This window comes from Coturnix japonica, chromosome 5, assembly GCF_001577835.2.
Source record: "Coturnix japonica isolate 7356 chromosome 5, Coturnix japonica 2.1, whole genome shotgun sequence".
NCBI classification, from domain to species: Eukaryota; Metazoa; Chordata; class Aves; order Galliformes; family Phasianidae; genus Coturnix; species Coturnix japonica.
In genome coordinates this window covers 5599581-5622662 of record NC_029520.1, presented here as the reverse complement: position 1 = coordinate 5622662, position 23082 = coordinate 5599581, and the positions used below count along the sequence as shown (strand labels likewise).

At 46.4% G+C, this 23082-nt stretch overlaps 1 protein-coding gene across 6 annotated transcripts in view; it reads left to right on the top strand.

The window, feature by feature from the left end:
• LDLRAD3 (low density lipoprotein receptor class A domain containing 3) overlaps nucleotides 1–23082 on the top strand; it is a 142312-nt gene that overhangs the window by 14661 nt on the left and 104569 nt on the right. For 2 of the 6 annotated variants that reach the window (XM_032445213.1, XM_032445212.1), the window contains exon 1: nucleotides 22030–22158. In XM_032445213.1, the coding sequence (XP_032301104.1) occupies nucleotides 22125–22158 (34 nt within the window). In that variant the 5' untranslated portion in view covers nucleotides 22030–22124. Of the gene's footprint in view, nucleotides 1–898; nucleotides 1356–1453; nucleotides 1594–6859; nucleotides 7096–7838; nucleotides 8083–12625; nucleotides 12743–13717; nucleotides 13875–20587; nucleotides 20699–22029; nucleotides 22159–22723; nucleotides 22748–23082 lie in introns of those variants that run through there. The other 4 variants (XM_032445215.1, XM_032445214.1, XM_032445216.1 and 1 more) reach the window with 4 other exon arrangements.

Here is a 23082-nt window from a genome sequence, read left to right as displayed (position 1 = left end):
TCCTTACTCAGACCCTAATCACACAAGTTGCAAGGACAGGCAAACACAGAAGGAGCACCTAAGTTGCTAAAAGATGATCGGTGTGTGCTTTCCAGTGCAAAAAGCACTATGTTATTTGCAGAAGGCTTTTAAATATTTTATTCCCCTTTTAGAATGAGGGTTGGTCTCAGCATGTTTGTAACCATGAGGTTAATTCCACAGAACAGGAGTTAATTCCAGAACTGATCTCTGTGAGCCTCAGTGTCTCCACCTGTAGAATGGAGCTAAGAACATAAGGGGCAATGGAAGGGGTTTCAGTGGTAACCCATGTCACTTTGCAGACTCTGGTTTGATGTCCCATTGAACCTTTTTCCTTCCTCCCATGTCCTGAACACCAGTCATTCATGCCTTGAACTTAAGGAGTGAAGGTCACTTTTTCACAACAAGTCTGTTTAAAATTCAAATCATGTCATGGGGCTTCAGTTTAAATGCAGTTCCCAGCAAATTAGTCTGGTAAAACATCTATATTTGCAAACAAAGAACTATGATATTATCCCAGTGTGGAGATCAGCAAAAGAATTCAGGGAATGCAAATGTTGATGGTAGTTCCTGTGCTATAGTTAGCATGAGCAACCAGACATCTGTCCCAAAGCAGACAGACCTCTCTGGGTGCCAAGAGCTGCTCACAGGACAAATGATCAAATCCTCTTGTTGGGGGAGAAGCCAGATTCTGTTGTCCCATCCTTTCTCAGACAAAATTATCGTGGAGGCATTTCCCAAAAAAAGACTGAGAAGATTCCCAGGAATCCTAAGGGGATGAAGACTGGGATTTGTGGTGTATTTTCTGGGATGAGGCTGTAATGCTTTCTTTGGCCTGACCATGTGGATGCATTTCAGTGATGTTCCTTACAACATTTAGGTCCTTTGGATGTCTTGAAGAATAATGCACAAGGATCTCTTGCCATTCCTCTGGCTTGGAAAGAGAAGAGAAATTTGTTTCTCAATAAAAACAAACCCGAACCCACCACTGTGACTCCAAGCCCTGGTACCTACTGTTTTGGCTTTCTTTGCATTGAGCAGAACGCAGATTAAAGTATTATCGACATCAGCATTATTTTTTGTGGATTTGGAGACTCTTACGGGTAAAATAAACTTTGTGTTAGAAATTACTTTTAAATAATGCCAATTCTGAGGTGTGTTTGGTGCTTTTTGCTTTTTCTAGATCTCTGTTTGGAGCCAGCATCCTGCAACTGCTGGTTGCTGCATGCCACAGTTCAGAGGCCTCAGCTTCCTCTCTGAAAACGCCTACCAGCAGAAAGCCAAAGGTGCAGGGAGGCTAAGGAATGGAGCAAGTGAGAAGCCAGTCAATGACAAAGGTAGGAATGGGAAGAAGTGCTGTTTGAAATGGACCCAGGAGCAAACCTTCAGTATGGCTTCAATACTGCTGCCATCACAGCTGGTCCTTGCTTGGCAGCTTTGTGCAGAGAGGTGGATGTGGGCTGAAGAAGAAATGGAGCACTGCAAAACAATGTCCAAAGTGACAACTCATTACCCCAGAGAGCACCACGTCTGAGCCCTGTTTGTACCCTGGTGTTCAGGAGCTTGTGAGGGAAGGTAAGATCTGATTAACCTTTTATTTCATTTTTAATATTAAATATTATCTGGTAGAGCTGCAGATACTGTTCTGAAACATCCAAATTCCAGATCTTTGTTTAAAACTTGCCTGCATGCTTTACCTCCTTAGCAGCTGATGACTCTCAGTAGGTCACAAAAATTATCTGCTACGGTGGTGCTCAACCTGTGCCTCTAATGCTTCCAGTGTCTCACACAGCCTTGTGAGGCAAGCAGAGCTGATCACACAGGCTGCAGGGAAGAGCAATGCCAAGCTGAGGAGTCACACTCGCCTCCTTCTGCTCCAGCCAAGAAGGAAGAGAAACATGTTCCTTCCCTTCAGGCAGCTGGAAACAAAAAGAAACCACAGAGGACCACAAAATCATCACAGAACAACATCTGCCAAGGCTATATGCTGCCTCTAGCAGGTCAGGACGCAAGCAGATGAAGATAACGCTGTGTGGCAACTTCGTGTCAATTGTTCTGTGGTTTGCTTTCACATGCGAGGAATTAGATGGAAGCCAATGCATGATCAGAGCTGACAGAATAATATTTTAAAAGGCAAAAAAACCTACAGAGCATCACATGGACATGCCTTTCCTCATGCTACTCCCACTCCTCATACTGCTCTCCCTCCATCAGAGAGGCATGGGAGCCTGAAAGCGACCTTTATGCAGATGAGGCAGCTATTCCCATCAAGCAAAGCTTTGTAATAGAAAGAGCTTGGGAAATGTTTTCTTAGGTTATGACCTTTGAGGGCCTTTTTTTCTATTTCACATCTTACTTTTGAATATCTAAATATATTCCTGAATTTTTATTTTCCTTTGGAGATTTCTCAGTTTAAAATTTGCTCTCAGCCTGGTCCTAGCAAAAAACAGGCCAGTCTAGCTGCTGGTGGAGAAAGAGCACACTTTGCAACTCTATGCCCATTGCAGATATGAGATTGTTTCTCTTGTCGTGCTCTATAAAAGACAGTCTGGGCAAGACTTTTCAAGAGTGGGTAGATCATGTATTTCTGCAGCTTACAAAACTGGCAATGATGATTGTGAGGATTATTCATTTCACCAAAGGATAAACATGGAAGTGGTCTAAACATGTTCAGCTTCTTGCAGTTCTTGCCTCCTGTAGCTGTAACTGCCTACTGAGGAAAGAAGTACAAGGCAGTAGGGGAAGCTGACCACTTTTCTCATAGCAGCCCTGGCACAAGCTGACAGCAAGAAAATCAGCATAAACACCTGCCTTCAGTCTCTGGCCCACAGCTATGTCTGAACTGGCCCTGCAGGCTTGTGTTCTTCTGTCTGAACTAGCAGCCAAGAGGAGATGTGCCTCTTCATGTGTCCTTTGTTTCCTGTCATCACATGGGTAGCTTGTCTGCATGGCTACAGGAGTTCTGCTCTCAAATTCTTAATTAACTGTAATCTCAGCTGCTGTTTGAGGGGTTTAATTGTAGTGTGGTCTAGTGATGGTGTAGCCAGTGTCTGGGAGAAAAGGAAAGCTCTGATTTGGCTCCTGCTTTTGCTCAGTATTTGCTTTCCAGGGTACCTCTGGAAGCACTCCAAAAGCAGGCACAGCTGCAATTCAGCAAAGGCCAGAGCGCACAGCGTGCATGTCTCCTTGGTGAATAGATTCACTGCCATTCAGCTTTCCCTACGACTAAATGCATGCTTAATAATTGCTTCTGCAAAGCCTAAAAAAAAAAAGAAAAAAACAAAAAAAAGGAAGGTTGAGAGAGGGGGCAGATGAATGTGACGTTAAGTAGCAAGTCCTGCTGTTGGAAAGTTGAAATGAGGTCCGAACCCACAATAAAAAGGAAAGTGCCCACCTGTGGGAGGAATGCGGCAAGCTGTGGGGAATGTCAGTGCAGCTGCTGAAATTGCTTTGCTTTGTACTCACCCGTTTGGGTCAAGCTGTGTGTTTCTGGAGGCAGCGAGATGTTATGTTTTCTGGAGGCAAAGTTACCTTTTCAGACCAAAATGTGGTTTTGGGGTTGGTTTTGTTTATTTTCCTTCCTACAAAGCTGTCCACCCACAAACAGCTCTCTCTTGAGAGAGAAATGGACCCGTGGAGTGAGACCTGTGGTTTCCAGAGGCTGCTCTTGCTTGCCCTGGTGTTCTCAGCTTGCCCAGGGTCACGCCATACCTTGCTGTCCAGAGCTGCTGAGCATTCAATTCTCCGTGGGCTTGGGCTTGATGATGCTGTGTGTGGCCCCTGTATGAGAAATGCTTGTGATGGAACAAGAGGGAGGAAAAGCCATTTTCAAAGAGACACAAGAATGTGGCTTGTTGGACTGGGATGAGACCTGTCAGGCTGCATCCCACCCTGCTGTTGCATTGTTACTCGTGGTGCTAAGGAGGGAGCAGCCAGCCCTGGCCACCCTTCCCTTCAGAGGCAGGAGCTGTTGACAGCTGGCTGCTTTGACTTGGGGAAAACCCAAATTCCCACACTCCAGGCCCATGAAGGTGCCATAGGAGTCTGTGTTTGAGCTTTAAAAAACAAGACCAAAAAAAAGCAGCTAATAAGTAGTTTTAAAAGAGCAATGGTGATGAACTGGCCTTGTACGCAGCAGGTGGCTTTATCTCTTCTGTGTAGCCAAATGTCAGAACCACAGGACAAAATATGTATCTCTACACAGTACATGAGAAGGCTGCAGGGAGCAACAGTCCTTAATGCTGGCCATGTGGGGAGAGTGTCCCCATGCCCACGTCCAGCAGGCAACCAACCACAATGTGTTGAGGGAAAGAGGAGGAAAAATAAGGTCCCTGCTGTAAAAGTCTAAATCAGCTTTAAGATGACCAGTTTCTCCCTGTTGGAGTGCATGACAAGCAAATGATTTTTCTTAAAGTGCTGGAAAAGGTAGGTGGTTTGGGTGAGCAGCATTGCCTGGGTTTGGGTCCTTACACCTTAGCCTGGATGTGGCTCTGCGGTGTCCCAGGCCCAGTACCACCTCTGTGTTCCTGACTGGGGAGAGGCCAGGGGGTGTGCTGGAATGGATGTCAGCTCCTCTGAGCTATGGGGATCCTTTCATCCCTCAGTGGCTGTCATTAGTCGCTGGACCTGAGGGCATTGGATTCCTCTCCTGGCTGCTGATCCAGGTCATAATCACTCTTCCTGGGGCTAGGCAAGAAGACTGGAAATGAGTAGAAAGCTGAGGTCAAAGGAGGAAGAAATTCGATTCCCCAAAGAGAAATTCTCTGTTAATGAAGTGTGAATCCAAACGTGAGGGAGGGGTTGAAGACCAGCAAGCTACCAGCCTGTGTTTGTTAAATCTCTGAGTGCTCTGAGATGTAATGAGGGCCATGGCCCACAAAGGGGTCAGCCACAGAGGAGTTAATTGGCTGCATCAGGGTCACCCATTGCCCTGTGGTTTCTCTTCTCTTTCTCTCCCATTAAAGGAGGAGATGGGTTGGATGGCCTGTGGTGTGGCTTCACAGGGTGAGGAGCAATGGGGGCTGTGTGGATACCAAGTTGCTACCGATGTACAGTGAAAGTGTGTCCCTAATAGTTGGGAGAGGCAGTGTGCAAGGAAAGCCCTGATGAGCAAAGCTGCCCCTGTGAGCAGAACACATCTTGTCACTGGCATATGGGGCAGGAGAGGATGCAGAATAAACCTTTCCCATCCCTCCTTGATCTGATCTTGTAGGAATATCAGCAGAGAGACAAACAACATCAAAGGGATAGGAAAGGAGTGAGAGCTCCTGCTAAAAGACAAGAAATAGGTTTCCAAATGAAATGTATTATTTCTGTAGCTTCCTCCCCATCTGCAGAGTAGACAAGATAAATATGTCCTTGCCCTCACAGGTGCTGGTCACCCATAAATCCCTCCTGCTTTAACGGGTGCTGCAGATGCTCAGTTCCTCTGCAAATCAGAAGTCAGGTCATAAATCTCTCTCTCACTACCTGCATCCTTTTCAAACTTTGTAATTAAAACTCTGCCATCTATTGCTGCTGGTATGTGGAAATTAATTGTCATTAATACGGTTTGAGGCTCTGTTGCTCAGATGCTTTGTCCTTCAGGGGTGTGGTGTGATCAGAAGTGTGGAGCTGTTGTTAGGCTCCTCCATCCTTCCTTTGCTTGTTGGTATCTCCTAGATATAGAAACCATCCTGACTCCTTTCTCCCAGCTGCTAAGTAGCCATAGCCATGGCTTGCTTTGCCCAGCGCTCAGTTGTACATGGTCTGTTTAGTGCATAGCCTTCACCACCCCGTGTCTGCTCAAGAGTAGCTGGTGAGCAGAGCACATCAGCACACCCTGGGCCACTGTGGCTGCATTTGCAGTTTCTTGCCTGATTTGTGTACATCATAGGAAGATTTCTGTTTGTGTGTTCTGTAATTATGGGTGTGCCATGTGTACACGGGCACATTCAAATGGAAGACAGTTGTGATTAATACATACGCTTTCAGCACCTCCATCCAAAATCTAGCAAAAAAAAAATCTCAGGAGTAAATGCTCCCTGTTCTTTACCATGTGTTCTTTGCTGTGTGGAGCTGAAGCCACACAGCTCTGCCCATCTCTGTCTGATACTGGGGCCATTGAAGAAAACACCAAGATTTCAGCAACAGCAAACAGGTTTCATCTATTCATGTAGATTTTATAAAATTCTTACAGGAAAATATGCAGCAGTTGTTGTTTGAACCACTATTGGTTCATATGTAGCAGTGCATAACCTTCTAGGGGAAATGCTGTTACTTTGGGAAACCCTATGTTAGCAAGGTTATATGGGAAGTGTATGAAGGAGGATACTAAAATACACTTATCTGTAATTGCAGGAAACTGGCCTTGGTGGCCCAGCAAGTCCCTTCTCTATATTCCTCATAATCTTCAAAATACTTGCCTTGTAGTAGGAAATGTCCCAGCAGAGAGGAGCAGAACAGCGTGACTGCCCATGATGTAGCAGTGGGCAGCTCTGCAGGAACACAGGAATCATTTAAATACCTCAAAAGCAGGCTTCTTTCTTTCTTTTGTTCTTTTATTTTTTTCCTTAGTGACTAAAATGACTGAAAATGAGCAAAATGCAATCCTTGAGCTGGGGTTGCAACTCAAGTCAAATCAGCCAAGTCATGAATTGGCAGCAGTATGAAATGAAGTCAACAGCTGATCAAATCATCAAACAAGCACATACAAGATTTGTGTAATGAAGCCAGACAACATATGGCAAATTTTATGAAACAATGAGCACTGCTCTTCCTTCCTCTGGCTTCACTTCTCACTTGCCCACGCTTACTTCTGTCTCTTCATCTTTTAAAATCTTTGTCTTTTTTTTTTTCCCAGGAAGTAACTGGAGAAGTGAAGGTAGCTTTTGGGCTGTGCTAGGTGGTGAAGGAGCAGCAGATCAAGACAAGCTGAAGCATGACAAGTGTGGAAAGGAGGGGGGTCAAAGACCTGGAAACCTGATTACCATTCGTGTTGCAGCTTGGCTGGAGGTGTTTGATTTGTGGCCATATAACGAGACGTCTCATAGTGATGAAGCTAAGGAAAGTAGATTTGTGTCTAGGGGTAGAGAAGAGGTGGGTATGCGCAATGTTTATGTAATATATCCTCAGCCACACTCAAATTCTTACTGGCCTAAACAGCAGCTAGCTGTCATAATATCTACTTCTTTCACTGAAAATTATGTTAGCTGTCTATGCATAATGTTTCCTCTCTCATCCAGATGAACAGAAGTGCCACATGTGAGTGTGTGATCTCAAGGATTTAAGATTCCTGGGGAAATTCAGAGACAGAGCATTTAGATGCTATATATCTGCCTTTGTACTACTGATGTAGTTTAAAGGCTCATACTGTCACAGTGAAACACAGCCTAGCAAAGGCCCCTCAGCAGTCTGAACACTACTGGGTATCCACGCTCCTTTCAGTTTGTGTGTCCTATTTGTTCAATGTGACATGTTTATTACTAGTTTCGGTCTTACATGGCCTTACCTTATGGACTGTGGTGCAGAGCAGGAGGGGAAACTTAATGGAGGAGAGTCAGACTGCACAGGATGTTCCCCCAGGGTCATTCTGGGGGAAGGTAGAGATGATAGGTGCAATTCTGTGGGTTGACTAACAACATAATGCCAGCACTGCTTGCTCGAGAGCTGAGCTAAATGTGCTTTACCAATAGAGGCTGCCATTATTTCCTGTAGGGCTGGGTTGCATCTTGGCTCCTTAATATTCAGGCTGTTCAGATCTGTTCTGGAACAGCTTCTCAAAATTGCTCATATTTGCAAGCGAGAGCTGACCTTGTTCCCCTCCATATTGCTTTTGTCAGAATGAAAACATCAGTGGAGAAAACAAAACAACCGAGCAGGCTGGCAAGTGAATTATGCAGTGTGCGTGTTCCCATCCTGAGCTCCCAGGTGTTTCTGTGATAGCTGCACTCCTGGCCCAGTGGACTGTGACACTTGCTTGTCAAGATATGTCCTGCTGCTTCACATCAGCTGGATCTCAGGATCACATCCAGCGATGAGGATGATTCCAGGCGTTGTTCCCAGACTGCTGTGTTTCCTTCGCAGGTAGGGAAAGGTCAAGGCATCTTGATATGTGCTTCCTGATGGCCACGGGCCCCATGAACTCACTAGTGACCTCTTGTGGGTGACTATGATGGGAAGCAGTTCAGCCCAGGTACTGACAATGATCCAAATGAGTTCCTTGCCCAAACCTCTCCTGGTTTGGCACTTCAGGAAATCTGGGCATGGGATCAATCTGCACTCGAGCTGGTCAGATGTTTTTGTGGTGAGACTGTGGGTGTCCAGTGCAGCCACATCCCTGATTGTCTGCTCAGAGTTCCCCAAACCTCTGCTCAGCTGTGGGATTTTAATTTGTGTCAAGAAAGATGGAAGGCTGAAGGCTGGCTCCAAAACATGCCAGATGCTCAGTGAGTTGATCCATCGTTTATTTCTAGCATTTGTTATCCTGGAGTGACTCTGCTGTGAAAACATGAAAAAGCCAGGGCCCTGCTGACTGCAGGGCAGCAAACTCAGGGCTCAAAGACATGGTAATGAAACGAAAGAAAATAAACACAATGAAGGCAGTAGTGCATGGAAGGCAACATAGCAAGAAATGTTCAAGAACTTGTTGTTTTAAAGGAGTTCAGAAATCTTGCTGGAGACTTCATTTCTTATTTCCCTGTCTCAAAGACAAACTGAAAACCAGTAGTGATCCAAAGTCATTGTTCCTGCTAAACAGCTTCCTACAGTGCATAAATTGGTTCCCTTCATTTAGGTTCCCCTTGCCACCATTTGTGTTGGGGGAGGACAGCGATGTTGGAGTGCTTCTACCTTCCTGGCCACCACTGCTGGGGCAGTGCTGAGATGGGGCAAGGGAGGCTCTCAGTACCCCTCTCTGCAGCTCTCTGTGGGTGATCATTGTCTTGCAGTGTCTCCCAGTGCTCCCACTTCTCACTGGCATCACAGCCAGGCCCTAGGCTTTTCTTCTGTTTTGACACCTTTGCTATTTCCAAACAGTAAGACCATAAATTTCCCTGCATCCTTTTGGCAGAGAGTGTGTAACCAGAGCTTCACAGCCTTTGGAGATGGATAGTCCCGTTAATAAGAAGGGTGAGGTGATGATGTGCTAGAAGGATCCCCCAGGGATGCATTTGCCACTCTTGACACTTGAAAGATGATAAGCTGTTAGATAAATCTCCTGAAAATATCACTTAGGCCAAAGTGGGTTGGTCAGAGGTGCTCAAAAGAGTTTGAAAAATGCCCCTTCAGGCTTATGCAGTGACAGGTCAAAATATGAGACAGAAAACAGCAGGAGCAGAGATTTTAAAAGCTATGCTGCCCTGAAAGGGGCAGCCACATTGGTGTGGCCACTCGCTGCTTCCCTTCCCGACTGTCTGAATTAATGCCATCTTCCCTCATGCCTTTTCCCACCTGAAACAGAAGCTTTGCTCACAGGGAGCAAGTGCCTAAATGCAATTTGGGTAATTGGCATAGTGGAGGGATAGAGCTGGGATCAGACGAGAAAGGAACAAAGAGAAGGAAACCTCAGAGCACTGCTCTTTGTGATCAGCCATTGGGGCTCACACCGTATCTCTCTCTCCTCATGTATGACCATTGCCTTTACATTTCTTGCCTGAAGACACAAGCATTTCAGAACTTGTTGACGTGCTGATGATGCCAGTCTCTCCCCACGGTGGTTGTGGACATTTCCTCTGCTGTGTGACCGCCAGCTCTTCCAGCACTGTGCCTGCTGCGCAGGGTCTGGGCTTTGCCAGGATCTGGCCTCTGTTGGCAGGAAAGAGAAGAGCATCTCCCATCTGTGCAGGCTGGTTCAAATTGTTTTCTCTTCCTCCCACTTTGCTCTTTGCTGCACAGGTGTCCTGTGCACAGACTGTGACTGAAAAAAATGTGGTTTTTTTTGTTTTTTTTTTTCCTTCTTGCTTTAATTTGCACTTTGTGAGTGCACCTGTTTGCACAAAACTTGAGACAGGCCCAGTTCACTCTCACCATTGAAGTGGGAGATCCAAGCAATGTCACACGCGGGCTCAGAGGAAATGGTGGTGTCAACTTGTCACGCTTTCCTGTGTAGCGGAGCAGCAGCCCACGCACAGCTGGAATTCCTTCCTGCCAACAAAAAGCTGCAGTCAGTAGGTGAAATCCACACAGTGCATCATTTGGATCTTTGAAATCAGACTCTTGGGCAACTCAAGTGCTGTGTGACCTTTTTTCATTAGGCTGCCGGACAGAGGTGCATTTTTCTTTTGTGAAAACAAACAAAGAGTCATCTGCCTTCAAAGGATTCATTGTCAAAATGCTTTCCATCTGTGCACTATTCTGCTTGTTATTTGCCTTTGTCTTCTGTCCTTGAGGGGTTAATTAAGACGTGTATCCTTCCTGGACTATTTCTTGACTGCAGAGGGGTTGAAAACACAGATTTGTTTTTATCAATGGCAATTCAGTCAGATGTCCTGAATCACTGCTGTTGGAACTGGAAGTAGCTTGGCAGACCGGCCAATATATCTCCCTCCGAATGCAAGGTTCTTCCTTGAAGGGCACTCCTTGTGTTTTAATCAATATGAAATATAGGAGGTTCGATTACTTTCCTTGCTACCTCCCATTTCTCTGCTGCTCACAAATCCTAGAGATAGCTAAAAACCTTGGGAATTGTGTGCTGTGTTTATGGTTTAGATATTCTGAGGTCTACTTCTACTTGCAGTTATTGCTGATAAAGGCATGTGTATACAGATTGGTTTGAGGTTTGCTTTTAGACTCTGGCCAGGCTGGGTTGCTCTGTCACAGCATGGTTGCCAATGAGCAAAGGATTATATCCCCTGAGTTTTATCTCAAACAGTGAAGTCTGACATTTCCTGATTCCACAGAAACTCATATCAAAGTCTTATCTTACTGCTTATGGAGGTACTGGGCCAGCATCTGAATCACCTGAGTGCAAAGGCATGTGCCAGGTGTTGCATTCACTCCTGGAGCCTATCTCTTTAAAGGGACAAAAGTAATAACTGAAGAGGTATGTTCCTTAATAGGAGAGCTAAGGTGGGCTGTCATAAAGGAGAGACACTGAGATGTCAGCCAGCATAAAGACAGCATCTGTGCAAAAATTTCTGCAGCTCTGCCTCCCACTCGGGAAGACCACAGGCCCTGCCTTCTGGCTCAATGAGCAACATGGCAGATAAGGGTGTTTTATCTCCATTGAAAAGATTAATGTCAAGCGTGAGGATTAGTTCTCTGCAGCGCAAAAGATTAAGTTTGGATTTTGCAGGCGTTCCCATTATCGGCTTTCTCCCAGGACAATCCCCACAGGCCTGTACTACCCTCCCTGGCTCCCAGATTCAGGAAACGTCCTTCATTCATCTCTGCTTCCTTTTTGCTCCAGCCATGCATGGAAGTGACTGTGCTGAGCCTGAGCCTCACGGTAAAGATGCACTGGTCATGGAAGCTGGTGTGTGCCAGCACTCCGTCCTGCTCCAGGGGAACCACAGCAATTCCCATCACATTCCAGCAGCTGGGCTGACTTATAAAATAATGGTGCCCATACTAATGACCCCTCACTGTGCTAAAAAGACAGAGTGTATGAAGACACAGATAGCTCCAGGTCTGCCATGCCAGTTTGTATTTAGTATCCCACCGAGGCCCATGCTCTGGCAATACCTCACTCTCCTGGCTGCTATGGCCTGCGCTCCCTCCTGCCAGCCTGGCACAGGTGGTGAAAGCAGTGCTCAGGGTGGATGCAACTGGGTGAGCGCCCACTTAATCTGATTACTGACCATTGATGCACTGCAGCCCATTAACCTTGTTGTGCCCGGCTCCCTGACACTTGTGGCACAAATGAAGTGTGACGTGATTAAATGAGACTGATCAGTTTTGCTCACCACTACAATGCCCACAGCTGCTGCGCTGGGGATTTACAGTGCAGGGGAAGATTTGAAGTCCATCATTTAGCTGTTACGACTGCCTTCCTCTGGCCAGAGGGATGACCGTCCTCTCCAAACATGCGTAGCTTGCTGGGGACACAGTGAGTCTTCTGGAACAGTCCCTGGCACATCTCGGCAGGACCCCAGCTTGGAGGTCTGTCTGTGGAGCAGAGCTTGTCTTGGTGTGCACTGCACACAAAAGAGGGCACACTCACCCCAGGGAGGAAAGCGAGACTGTGAGCAATGCAACTCTATACATGTATTTGGTATTCTAATCATATTTCATTTGTGTGTGTGTGTGTGGGGGGGGGGGGGGGTAGGAGGGGTGATTTGGGCCAAAATATACAGGAGAGTTTTAAAAAATGCCAAGCTATTGTTTACTGGAAAAGGCTAATAGGAAAGGAGGGAAGGAGGCAGAAAGAACGAGCCTAAAGATGAAAAGAAAATAATTACATTGGATGGGATAGGAAATCAAGGACAATGTTTTTCCTCCCTGCTATCGGCATTTGTTTTTGCTAGTAGAGCAGTGGGATGAGGAGACTTTGTTCTTCCAACGTAGTCAAAACAAATGTAACATTCTCAGCCTGACGCTGAAAATGATGGATGCCTTTGCAGAAGGCTGGACGCAGGCAGTGCAGATCTGTATCGCTGTGTTTGCTCTTGTATCACTTTCTTCATTTCAGTCCGCATGAAAGAATCCAGAATTCCTGCTCAGGGGTGTTGCCTGTCAAATAAATACGGTATCTGTGAATTGGAGCAGAATGCATACGGAATGAAATATATTAAATCAGCAGTATGATGTAAGTTTCACTAATTGGCTTTGTTAATCAGTAGAACTTCAGGAGCTACAGAACTGTATATGTGTGCTTGTGTGGGATAGCATGAGAGATAGCACAGATGCTGAGCTTAGAGACAGCATGCGAAGCAAAAGGCTCTCTTAGAGAACAATAACTCAGCCTTCAGCTTCTAATAATTCTAGAAAAGATTTCATGGACAGACGCTCGCTCAGGATTACCTAGCAGAAAATTACACAACTGCTGGCAAAGCAAATAACCTTCAATAAAGATGAGAAAAGCCCCTCAGCTAAGTCAGAAAACTGTTGCGAACTAATCACTTTTCTGACCTTAACTGCTCTCTAATAGCCACTGGGTAGTGAGTGCCTCAGGTAAATGCTTATAATAACTAAACCTTGTGAGATGAAGTGCAGGCAGGGTGTGACAGCTGTTCTCTGGCTTTTCCCTCTGCAAGCTATCAGGGTGACACTGGTTGTGATCTTGCTGCCATAGGATGGACCGGGTGGAACCAGGTGAGACTCAAGGTGCTGCTTTGGATCCCAGTTCCTCTTCAGCTGCCCTCTCAGAGCTGGTGCTCCTCAGCCTTCCTCCAAATGTGATTGCTATAGCAGCATCACACAGAGGCCTCAGTCATAAGAGCACTTCCTCAGGCTGAGCACGGTGCTAACACACTGAGGAGCTGGCATCCAAAATGACAAAGAATAAAGGGAAAGCGATCACAAGGAAGTGCAAGGGTTAGCTTTTGGCTCATGAGAAGGAAAATGAATGGAATAGGATATGCTTTTGCTTAAGTAATATAACTTGTGCTGGAAAGGGATGCCAACACTCCAGTACTGCCAGGACCAAGACTTTTTGGGATAGTCCTGCAGTGCAAAATTGTTTTCCCATTCCTGGTTGAAGAATCCATTATTTTCCTGTGGATGCAGGTTAAATTTAAAGGTATCTTCTTCATTTTTAATAACTGTCTTTTTTTTTTTCCAGGTGCCTGCTTTTGCGTTTCTCTGATGCTTCCTGTGGAGATATTCCTCAGTGACTCCCTGCAATGACACTCATGAAGACAGATTGTTAAATATGAATCACAGATGCTCTGAAGAATTCCCTGATATTGCTACCAAAAGGGAGGTGGAGGACGTAAGAGGTAAGGGCAAAAAATCATGTCATTATAGAAGGGTTTCTTTCATTCCTACATGCTGCAAGAAATAATTTTGTTAATGGAGTGTTACAATGTTTTGAGAGTGGCCCTTTCTAAGAAGGTTTTGAAAGCGCCTTTGGTAGGTCCTTGCACATAGGCCATGCATGTCTTGTGTGGATGACATAGAAACTCTAGCTCCTGCTTCAGATCAGGACGTACCCTGAGCATTGGTTTAACTCTTTTATTTGGGACAAGGTGGTGAGATTTACGATAACATGCCAGACAGAAGTTGGCCTGACCTAGTGATTTTAAATTGTCTGATGGTAATAGCTGCTTGTTTGTGTTCTTGTCTTGCTTCCTACCATGTGCTTTAAGGGATTTTAACAGACCTGAGTGAATTTATTAACTCCTTCCACCTTCATACAAAATAGAAAAAAATGCCTTCTTACAGTCAAATCAAATGAAGATAGGAGATTTATCGTGATGGACTGATAATATTGCCAGGATCCCTCTCACTCTTGAAAATACACTTTTACAACTTTTTTCCTCCTTTTTGAGTCTTCAACTCTTCTTGCCATGGGATTTTCCCAAGATTATTTTTCTTTTCCTGTGCTTTGTAATTCTGACAGATTGTACAGGATAGGAATTGATACTTTGACGCATTCCTAAGCTGGAACTTCCATCTCGTGCACAAATCAGAGTAGGGAAGGTTGTATTTTAAATAATATCTCTTAGCTGGTTTGGGGCCAGGCTACTCTTGACTTGCCACGTCTCAGTGCAAGCTGCAGTTTAGCCATTAACAATGTCAAATTAAAAAGAACTGAGTGGCTCAAACATGAGGTGAGGGTTAACAAAGAAAAATCCTGGTTTTGTGCCATCTCAGCAGATCCAGCTGCCAGCGTTTCTAACAGCTCTGCTAGGGCCTCGCATCCTCTAATATCTGCAAGCTCAGGGGAGCAATCCCTGTTTATATCACTAAATTTTTACAATCCAGTCCAAAGGGATTCCTATACAGTGCTCTGGTCACCCTTAAGAGGCTTCTAACAGTACTCCAAAAGAAATAAACACTCAGCAGTTAACAAATAACCCAAATCAATCAACCTAGTGGCCATGTAAATGTAGGAAAAGCACATGCTAGGTGTTTGTGCAACATTAGTGCAAGCTTGTAAGTGTAATACAAACAGAAATAAAATGAAACCATTTCATAGGCATTAGGACCAGCTTCTAAAAAATGAACCTTTTGGACTTCGGGACATTTTGTTCTCAGATGCAAATTTGTGCTGGCTTTATATGAAGTTCCAAGCCAGTGGAAGCTTCCTTTTTTTCTTATCTCAGACGTGACTCAAGCTTAAGATACACTTGTGCCATCAGGGCTGATTCAGATCTGTCTGAACTCAAGCAGAATGATTCTCAGGGATCTGAGGGCGTGCTGCCAAGTGTGGGGACATACAAGGCCTTCACTGTCTGCACAACCCCTGTTGTTATATAGCAGTATTCAAAGAGGCAGGAATCATCCATCACTTCTTTCTTCTATATTTGCTCCTAACCTGCTATAAAACCGGAACAACAGCTCCTCTAGAAACGGTGCTGTGGTCTTTCCCTGCATCCTGTACCCTCCCTCCTAAAGTCAGCTGGACAGTTTCTTACAAGATGCCTTGCCATCTATGTGTGCACTGTGAGCATGGTCTCCAAAACCTCACAAGCTGCTTTGCTTCTCTCTTAGTAAGACAAGACAGCACATTTCATAAACATAAACTGTCCTGTTATGCAGCACACACCTACTCCTTTTGTTTGACAGAGAAGTGGAAGTTTTTGCAGAGGGGCACCAGCCAACAGTAGGCCAGGAGGATCTCCTAGCCAGAGAGCTTCAGGAGTGACTGCAGCCACTGGAGATGCTGCTTTGGTGAGCTGTCTGCCTTGCTGATATACCCAGCAGCCTCTGGATATGAAAAGCCCTTTGTGCTTCTGGCATGTGAAACAAATACTAATGCATGTGTAAGAGAGGTCACTTTGGATTTCCATACAGACAGGTTTTCCTTTTTTTTTCTTTAATGAGATTTCAAGAGAGGGCAAGGGAAGGTGGCTGATGGAACATTATTATGTAGCCTGTAATTGCTTATATAGCTTTCTAAACTGCCTGCACTAAGAGGAGCATGATGGAAGGGAGGTGAGGAGCTGCTGCTCTCTAGAGCATGGTGGGGAAGGGCAGGGATACACGAGAGCAAGGGCTGTGGGAATAGAGAAGAGCTCTTCTGACATTGTATGTGTAATCTAATCTAGGCCATAATCATTTCCTACTGGCTCAGCATCAGTCACATCGTTAGCCTAATAGTGAAATTAGATCGTACCTGTCAGTGACATTTGCTTTCCTATCTCCCCATCTACATACTGCAGTACTTCCTGGCTCAATTCATATGGGACAAACAATCCCAGTTATGTCGATCCAGACATAGCAGAAAGCTTTTACTGAGCACTCCCTGCAGACCCAGGAAACCATCAAAGTGAGTGCAATATGCCATTGCTCTCTTGTGTAAAATAAGAACGAGTCCGTGCTATAATATGGGGTCTTATTCCCTTCCTGCCCCTCACACTGATCACAAACAACAAAGACTAAAAAGGTATGCAAAGAATATCCCATATCTAAATCCATGCTATATCTGCACCCATACTGTGTGCAGTGTGGGTGGGACAACAGGTCTGGCAGGACAGATTTGTTCAGCTGTTACTCCACTTCCTCTGCTGACAGTAGGACTGCAGGACTCAGTGCTGCTGGCCCCTGCACTGCACCTCTGGCCATACAAGCTTGTGTTATTATTTTACATGTTCAACATCCTTCAGCCAGCCCATTTCTCAGTCAGCAAGCCTCAGTCTTCAGGAGTTGTGGCGAGAAATGAGAGGTGTGCTTTCCTCAAATCAGTGTCATTAGTGCATAGTAATGACACATCATTAAGAAGTCCTTATAATGACCAGGCACTCCCTCACACTTCAGAAAATTGAAGAAGCCTGGATAAGTTCCTGCGCAGGTGCCAACTACTTGTACCCTACTTCTACCAACACTGCGCTTCCAGCCAGCTAGGCAGCCTCAGCAGTTACTGAGAACATAAAATGACTGCATTCACAGTTTTTAGAATACTAGCTAGGTATAGGAACTGTAAACACTCTAGAGATGACCTTCTCCCATCACCTTGTTGCCTTGCATTTCAGAAGGGTTTAGAAGACATAAGTTGGGCTCCTTTTTCATCTCTTATCTAATCATGAAGTCCTTTTGTGGTCAAGACCATCTTTCAGGTTCTAAGGAAGCTTGTCTGATTAAGGACCTCAGGTTTCAATTCCAAAAGAATGAATTTAAGATCTGACACTCTGAAAATGCAGTTTTAGCTTAGGTCTTCTTTTCCCATGAAGGTTTCAGCATCCTGGTTATTCCATTCCATCCCAGCCTTGAATTTTTAATGGCTTCTCTGCTTCTTGCTGCGTTTCCTCTGCACTGTCTACAAAGGCATATGTGTGAGATAGCACATCACACATGCACGTAAAAAGAGGCTTTCATGATGTGTTTCTTTCATGACCTAGAGCAAAAGAGACACACTGCTTTTAAAATAGGTGTTGAACCGGAGGCATGAGTTAAACTGTCAGGCCCTCGGGTGGCATAGATAGCTGGTGTAACATTTTACTTTACCTGGGGATCTACACACATAATGTAGTTTTATGGCATTATCCTGCAGATTACACCAAATTTTTATCATCTGGACATATTGATTTGCCTTTTGTTATTTATTCGTTAAAGGCTCTTTAAGGGCAACCAGAGCGTAATTGCTATGGTCCTGCTAGAGGATGTGTATTGATCTGGGCATTCATTTATTGATTATCTACTTTGCTGCCAAGTAATCCATGCTGTTTACCTGTCTTTGCCTATTTTGGATTCTGGAAGCAGCCTGGAAATTTCACACACTGCCCATTATGTGAAGGAAAGGTACAGCTATGCTAACTGTGCGGAAGGAGCAGGAACCACATAATCATCTCGCTGTCCCACATTCAGTCTGTGATGACTTATTTTGAAATCACTTGCTGAAAATATTGCTATTAGGCAATGAATGACATTCACATCAAAGAAAGAAAATTACTTTTTTAATTAAAAGAAAAAAAGCTTGCAAACACAACAGCTTTCTAATCAGTCCCTCCAGAAAATACAAGTACTTGGAAGGTCAGGGATGGTAAAACTGAGCTGAGGGGTGGGACAAGAAGACTTTTGTCTGGCTTTATAGCTAGAACCTGTAACTATGGAACTGCCCGTTTTATATGTGTACGTATAAATATGTCAAATGGCAGTGATGCACTTGAAAGTACTTTTACTTTGCACTTGAATCTGGCAGCATGGCCTTGCTGTGCTACAGAGAAGGATTAAAAAGTAAAAAGGCGTCACTTCACTGTCATGTCTGATTTCAAACTTTGTCCTTTGTATCAGAGTAGCTGAAACTGGGAGTTTGCTTGGCTTGAGGAAGTGATGTGGAGATGCAGAATTGTCTGGACACATCAGGACAGCCACATGCATTGTGGGTGTGAGAGTGGGAGAACTGCTCTGAAAATGTACTAGATGAAGTGTAGCATTGCTTGGAGTAAAGTGAGAAGAAGGGAGAACAGCTGTGTCCTCCCTAAGTGATAGAGTTTGGTGGGGGATCCTACATTTTCAGTGTTATCAGGGAATAAATAGGTGTTATCTGGTAATGCTTGACAGTTGCCATCAGAGTGGGCAGAGCACTGAGCTAAGCCCCCTGTCCTGCCATGGAGCAGTGCTCCGTGATGTGCTGCTGCAGCCGTAGTGCTCCCTGCCATGGCTTTGGCAACAGGGGAAAGCCTCAGACTGAGTGCAGCCTGTGGGGTTAAATGTTTTTAAATGCATTGTGCACTAGCACAGATGCAATTAATGCAATCTGTGCTATGGAAGGACAGACGGGCAAGGCTGAAATGGAGAAGCAAAGCAGCAAAATGCCTATGGCAGAAGAAAGAGGAGGAGAGGGGCCTTTGGTCACCCCAAGTCCCACAGTAAGTTGTGGACAGGAGGCAGAGGAGAAAGTTTGTCAGGTGCTGGGGTGCTCTGCTAGAGCACCGGGGAAGTCCCTCCACATGAGCCTGAAGGAGGGCACTAGGCAGGAGATACAGAGAACAACCCTGCACAGATTGACCTAGCATGCTTTTTCCATCTCTGATTTCTGAGTCAGAAACCAAGAATGCCATTACAACCACAGCTCAGGCCAAATGAGAGCTGCACAGCAGGGGGCTCCTTGTAGAAGGGTGATAGGCGAAAATAAAATGAAAATGAATGAGCCAGAGCTTCCAGGCCTCCTCTTTCCACTGGAAGAGAAAGCCGAGCAGCTACTGTAGAGCAAGCAGTGCTACAGTTTCTGTGCTTTTTCTACCATGAAGAGCCCACATCCAGGCAGGAGAGGAAGAAGAGGATTTAACACTTAAGCTAGCTTAATTTGTACCAGCAGAACATCCCAGGTTGGGTCTGTCATAACACACTTTTTCTAGATGCTCATTAAAACCCTTTCTGCACATAGAATACAGAATAGGCTGGCTCTGCAGAGAGCAGTCCTTGTGCCAGCCGTGCTCGCACCTCGGGCACTGTGAGCAGCGGAGCTGCTTGAACTAGGAAACCAGGGCTGGTGGGGCTCTTGGAGCTTCAGGGACTCAAAGGCAGTGCACTAGTGTGCCCAGCTGCCTCCCACTGCTGGGGGCTCAGCAACCCACAGTGTTCACGGGGCAGGGAGGCTTGTCTTACTTTCTGAGCTTTGTGATAGTTCTATCTGCTTTTCTGAGAAGGCTGATGGTGGAACTGCATGTCTAGAAGCTGTTTCTGAACTTCATGATGGGTGTTGTGGTAATGCATGCCATTTTTACATGGTAAGATGTGAGAGAAGCATAGGAGTGATATAGGAAGAGATCTGGATGCCTATTATGACTCCTCCTTTGAAAACTGATCCATAAATCTCTTTTCTAAAGAGAGCAAGGTAACAACAGTCAGGAGAGCTTCAAGCTTGGTGCAAAGCTAAGGATCAAAACATTGCAAAGCCATAAAGGAGATGAATCCTAATGGATAGGTGGCTATAGGCTGATATTCTGGTATGCCTGTTTAACTTGATAGATGTTAATGATGATGAAAATTTTACAAAAGTATGTTTTGGATCCACGTTTATTGTTTTGCTGCAGACTATTAAAAATGGAATTACCATTATTTTGAATTCATCAAAAAGCTGTTGCTAAGCGTAGTGCCAAACTCTCTGCCTTTCTAAGCGGCAGTCGGTCATATACCAAATACTGCAACACTTCATTGCAGGTAAAGCTGCACTTGGGCTTGCAAATCCAGCAGCAAAAATCCCACATCTTTTAGAGCAGTGAAGGAAGCACCAGAAGCAATTGTGTTGATACTAATAAGCCTCCTCTGACAAGCTTGGCTCTGCTGAAAATTTCCCTTTCTAGCCTTCAGTTGTCATGCACAAAGCTACAGTGAGTGGCTTTCTCATAACGGATCTTGCCAAGACCACAGGCCAAGCACAGCTCTTCATTAGTCTGGTGTAATTTGCTGTGAAGCTAATAAAAGCAAGAAAGGAATCTTTTGGGGGGAGTATATTTCCTTGTTTGCTGGTACCCCACGTTACTATTAGGCATTCAGAATCCAACCACATTCTGTGTAACCCAGAATTTTTTGTTTATCCTTCCAGCATCTTTGTGGTGTGGGTGGCCTCACTGAAAGCCAAAGCCTGGGCTGACATGAACGACTTCCTCAAGGCCACACAGTCTGCAGAAGAGTTGGGATCGCATCTTGCTTCCAGGTATGAAGCTGAAAATCCATCCAGGTGGCAGATCGTGGGGGGAAAATCAGAGATCTGTGGTCCTGCTCCGTTACAGATGTTCAGGCCTCTTATCTTGCTTGCTGGCTAACGGAGTCTGGGGTTTGCCAGTGTTCACACACACCCTCAGAACTGCCAGCACACATAGAAACAGGTTGTACTGAGAATGCAGAGTAGACTGTAGTGATCCAATGTGGGGTTCAGCTACTCCTGACCAGCTCCTTTCATCTGATTGTACCTTCATTTTCGCAATACTTTTACCTATTTGATCTACCTAAGTCCCTCCCTATCACTTGTATATACTCTTTGGTCTTCATCTAAAACACAGCTTTAGATGTTACATGTTCTGAAAATGCCATTCCTGCTGCATCATGAGTCCCATATGTAGGCAGTAGCCATCTTTAGTTTACAAGGAACATGGGAGTCAGCACTGTGGTTGACTCATCTTAGCAGGCTTCACAGCAGGGAGCAAAAAGTTCTTATCAGTCTTCTCTGATACGCTTTGAAGCAGCCAATTTGGTGTGTTCCACTTTCACTGGTACAGTGACCGGGGTTCTTGCTGGGTCTTTGTGTTTGCAGGGGTCAGTTTCTAATCATGTCACCCATGGGTTAACTATGAGGGGCTGAAATACCACAAATACAGGCTAAACCATCCTGTGGAATGACGCAAAATCCTTACCAAGCAATCTCCACAAGCTGCTCCAGCTTTATTAGATACCAATTGTAAGAATTCTGCCTAAACGGTATTTCTGCGCAGATGAGCTGAGCAGTTTTAGAAGCATTTTAGTGGCTTTTTACTGCTACAAACCAGCTTTAATTCTCAGCTAAAATAACATACGCACTAAGCCCTTCTCTTCAGCTATTAAACGCAGGCTGCAAGCTTTTGAGAGAGTTAAACTTTATTCTGCAAGCACGCAGATCCACTTATACGCTGCCACACGCAGGGGAATACTTTACAACCAAAAGGAACTGCTTAATTAAGAGACAGCGATTTTCCCATAAAAGCGGGATGGCTCACGAGCTAAGGTGGCTTTCTTTGCTCTTGGTCATTCTATACTGAAAATTAACGCTCCTTAAAAGAAGGCCCGCTCCTCCTGCTGCTGCTGCAGCCCAGCGCGTTCATGCAGCGCCTCGACTGCAGTTTCCCGAACGCTGTCGGAGCTCCGACTGCCCACGATCCCACCGCGGCGCCAGTTCCTCGCCCCGCCCGAGGGGGCGGCGGGGCCGGGCGCGACCCGCGGGCGGCGGCCTCGGCTGGGCCAGGGGCGTCCTGCGGGGCGGGGCGGCGGCGGGCACCGCCCCGGGTCCTCCCCCGCCTCCCCGCCCGCCGCCCCGGCCGCAGGCTCCTCCGTCGGGGCCGGGCCGGCGGAGCAGCCCTGAAGTTCGCGGAGCGGCCGGCGCCGAGGCCATGTGGCTGCTGTGGCTGCTGCTGGGCTCGGCGGGTGAGTGCGGGTGCGAGCCGTCCCGGGGCGCTGCCCGGCGGCGAGGGGGCGTGCTCGGAGCGGCGGGGGAGGGCGCGGGGCCTCACGTCCGCCCCCGCCTCCCGGCGGCGCCCGGCAGGCCGGGCCGGGGGGCCGCCGGCCTCCCCTCTTTTCCCCTCCCCTTCGCTTCCCCACCTCCGTGGGGGCTGCTCGCCACGGGGGCGTGCGGCCATCCCGGCCTCCCCTTGGGGCGGGCCCGGGCTGGGTGGGGGGGCCGGCAGGGGGGCGAGGCTGCGCCGTGCCGGGCGGCGGGTGGGGAGCTGCTGGGGAACGGCCCCGGGCCCCGCCGAGCTGCCCCGCCTCGTCTGGAGTGCTGGGTGGGCTGCGCCGCTAACGCGTTCTTCGGTAAACTTTTACACCCCCATGGTGAGCGGCTGTCAGTGTTAGCACTGCTGGCCTGCCGGGGGGTGATGCTGCAGGTGTGAGTTGGTTCTGCTGCTCTGTCCTAGTGGGCACTTGCCCAGAAAGTGTGGGTAGCTGACTTGGTGCTGCTGCCTGCACGGGAAGCGCTCCGTGCTGATGGGACGATGACACACAGTAGCGGAGTTCGGTTTGTAAAGCACGATGTGCTTTTTTCTTTTTATTCAGGATCATTCGTTGTCGTGTAGGGCTTTTAAGTTACACAGATTCTACGATAAAACTTTGGTTCGAGGCCAGTTTTGATGGGCGGGGGGGAGGAGAGGTGCAGTGGGACCTGCAGTGTTTCAGTCACATAACTGCCAGCTGAGCGTGCAGCGTGTGTAGCTGCTGTGTAGGTTTGGGCCTGTTTTCCACGTTATTTCAGCAGTTCCTTATTTGGAATCCTTCAGGCAGAGCGCAGGTTTGTTTATCTGTGTTGTGATGCTTTCTTCCTCCTTAAGTTCCATTATGCTACAGTAACATTGC